Genomic DNA, 2949 nt, shown 5'->3' with positions numbered 1-2949 from the left:
ATCCAGGAAGCTCCTGTGTAAGTCCAATCTGTCAAAGATGAAATAAAAGCAAACAAAAGCAGGGGCCTTCTGATTGAGGCCGGGATGGGGAGCCAGACGCCCACCCCCAGTGCGGCCCCGGGGCCCTCAGCTCTCTGAGGACAGCTGGACAGCCAGAGCAACACGGAAAATCCTCTACATACAGCGCCTGCGCCCGGCCCCTTCCACCACCACCCCGCTTCCCGCCTGGGCGGCACAGAGCCCCTGCTCCGTGGTCACCGCAGGGATAAGGAATGGAAACCCAGGGACCTACCCACAAAGGGGCGGAGAGTCGGGATTACTCCAGATCTGGGTGTCACGGCAGCTGAGCACAGAGCAGCTTGACACTTCCGGTCCACATCCAAGCAGGCACCTCACACCCACCCACGCTGCACTCCTCACCAGGGCCTTCTAGGCTTCTAGAAGTCTCCGTCCGCCTGCCTCCCTGGCGTCTGACAGCCTAAACCCTGCAGGTTTTCCGGAGAGAAGCTCAGGTTGGGCAGGTCTGTGTGCGCCAACAGGCAGGCAGACAGACAGACAGACAGACAGCAGTGCTGAACGGCACCCCTCCATCAGACACCCACCCACGCTGCACTCCTCACCAGGGCCTTCTAGGCTTCTAGAAGTCTCCGTCCGCCTGCCTCCCTGGCGTCTGACAGCCTAAACCCTGCAGGTTTTCCGGAGAGAAGCTCAGGTTGGGCAGGTCTGTGTGCGCCAACAGGCAGGCAGACAGACAGACAGACAGACAGCAGTGCTGAACGGCACCCCTCCATCAGACGTGTTAAAAAACAATCGCCTTTGTATGTGCAAACAAAGCCTATTTATTAGCTGACGTAATGAGACAGAAGGCCCGGTTTAGAATAGCCAAACAGAGAGCTTCCCGGGGCAAAAATGAAACAAACCTTTCTGTGGCTCCCCCTCCTCCAGGCAGCCCCCCAGAGGCCCCCCCCCAGCGCACTGCCTCCTCTGAGCGCCCATGGCTGAGTGCACACAGGCCCGTCCCACCGGCACCACTGTCCTGTCTCAGACCCTCGTCCGCCCTCAGAACCTCAGTGTCCTGACCCCAGCACAGCACAGCCACGCAGGCACGGTCAGCACACGTGGTGGAAGGTCCCCCCGCCGGCTCAGGCCCTGCAGGCTCCCCGGGCTCCCACGGGTGGCCTGACGCTCAGGGCTTCTTCGTGCCAGAACTTTCGAACACTGGGTGACGTGCTGGGGGAGTGTAACCGGGCACACTCTGGGGAGGGTGCGCTGGCAAACAGGTCACAGATGACCTGGCCCCTCCCTGCCGCCCAGAAGCCTGCGTGGGTCTCGGCATTTATCCCACAGGATGGGCTGGACGTCTGAAGCTGCTGTCCGCAGTCACCAGAGGCCTGAGCAACCTCATCACATTCAGCCAGCAGGTCCCCACGCAGGGCTCAATGATACACAAACAGGACGGTCGCACCCGGCCGGCGTGGCTCCGGGGCTGAGCATCGATGTGCGACTGTGGACCCATGTCCCCGCGATGCGCTCGGAAAAGGCACGCAAACTGCGGGGCAGCGGGCACAGCCTCCTTCCTGCCGTGTTACGGTCGGAGACAAGTGCTGTAAACGTTCACTTACAAACTCTAAGTGTGCACGTGTGTGTGCGTGTGTATGCACGTCTGCATGGACAGGCACATAGGCACATGTCTACACACACTGGCCGTTTCATGCGGGAAACAGCTGGACGCACAGGGGAGCGGGCACGAGAGCGGGGTGAGGGGCGGCCACCGCACTCTGTGCCGTCAGCGTGGTGCCCGCCAAACACAGAGCGATTCCAACAAGGACAGGAAGGGAGCCAGCCCGCCCCGCGTGGCTGCAGGGCACTCACCAGGGCGCGTAGGAGGCCGCTATGAAGAAGTAGATGACCATGCGGTCACACATGTGCAGGCAGCGCTCCACCATCCTGGGCAGAGAAGGCGGCGTCACCCCGCAGCCGGGCAGCACTGGCCCAGCGAGGGCCTGGGCGGGGCCCCGTCTGTCCAGCCACCCCCTCGGCCTCGGCCTCCGTCTCCCCGCGACCAGGCTCCCTACCCCTGGGGTTAGCTGGAGCTGCCTGGGGTCCCTCCGAGGACCCTCCTCCCCTCCCCCCTGCGTTTCTATCATACATCCTGGGCTTTCAGGAGATTGCAAGTGAGGAAAGATTTCTGTGGCTAAAATGCAAAACTATTAAACTCTGCGCCCCGCCCTGGCTGGTTTGGCTCAGTGGACAGAGCGGCGTCCTGTGGGCTGAAGGGTCGTGGTTTTTTTCCTGTCCAGGGCACATGCCTGGGCTCAGTCCCCACTAGGAGGCATGCAGGAGGCAGCAGATCAGGGGTTCTCTCTCATCATCGATGTTTCTCTCCCTTTCTCCCCCTCTGAAGTCAACAAAAATTTATTTAAAAAATAAAATAAACTCTGTGCCCCCTAAAGACCCTCTGGATTCTGGCTTTGTGGTTTCATGCCCAGGCTCTGGGGCCAGAGGCCTGGGTTCGAATCCCAGCCCAGCGCTTAGGGACTGTGTCCCTGACCAAGTCCTCTCCCTGCTCGGGGCTCAGTCCCCGCCTCTGTAACAGGCGGGCATCAGCGACCATCGCAGGCGGCTGTGAGCACTGGGTGGGTGCCCACGTGCAGGGCAGGAAGCGCCCACAAACAGCTGTTGGCAGCATCCCCGAGGGAACCCCGCCTCCCCACCCCCTCGGCCAGGTCCCTGCACGGCGTGGGCGGCTCGGTACCTGAGGTGGCGCTTCCTCCAGGAGACCGCGTGGAACACGGTGGACACCACGAAGAGCCCGCACAGGCCCAGGCCATAGATCCAGGCGGAAACGGTCTCCCAGGCGTCGTCTGACAGGAGGTAGAGGTTGGAGCTGCCGAGGAAGCTGGGGATGATCCAGAGCTGGAAGCGGGGTGCAGGCAGCGGCTCAGGGTC

At 62.0% G+C, this 2949-nt stretch overlaps 1 protein-coding gene across 1 annotated transcript in view; it reads right to left on the bottom strand.

Moving 5' to 3' along the window:
- Positions 1–2949, bottom strand: part of MMD2 (monocyte to macrophage differentiation-associated 2) — a 10138-nt gene that overhangs the window by 6045 nt on the left and 1144 nt on the right. Inside the window, exons 2-3 of the mRNA XM_015565131.1 lie at positions 2756–2916; positions 1873–1947 (exon numbers count right to left, since the gene is read on the bottom strand). Coding sequence (XP_015420617.1) covers positions 1873–1947; positions 2756–2916 — 236 coding nt within the window. The remainder of the gene's footprint in view (positions 1–1872; positions 1948–2755; positions 2917–2949) is intronic.

The sequence above is a fragment of the Myotis davidii genome, unplaced genomic scaffold, assembly GCF_000327345.1.
Source record: "Myotis davidii unplaced genomic scaffold, ASM32734v1 scaffold399, whole genome shotgun sequence".
Lineage (NCBI taxonomy): Eukaryota > Metazoa > Chordata > Mammalia > Chiroptera > Vespertilionidae > Myotis > Myotis davidii.
Note: the sequence above shows the minus strand (reverse complement) of the source record. Positions and strands in the feature narration are given on the sequence as shown.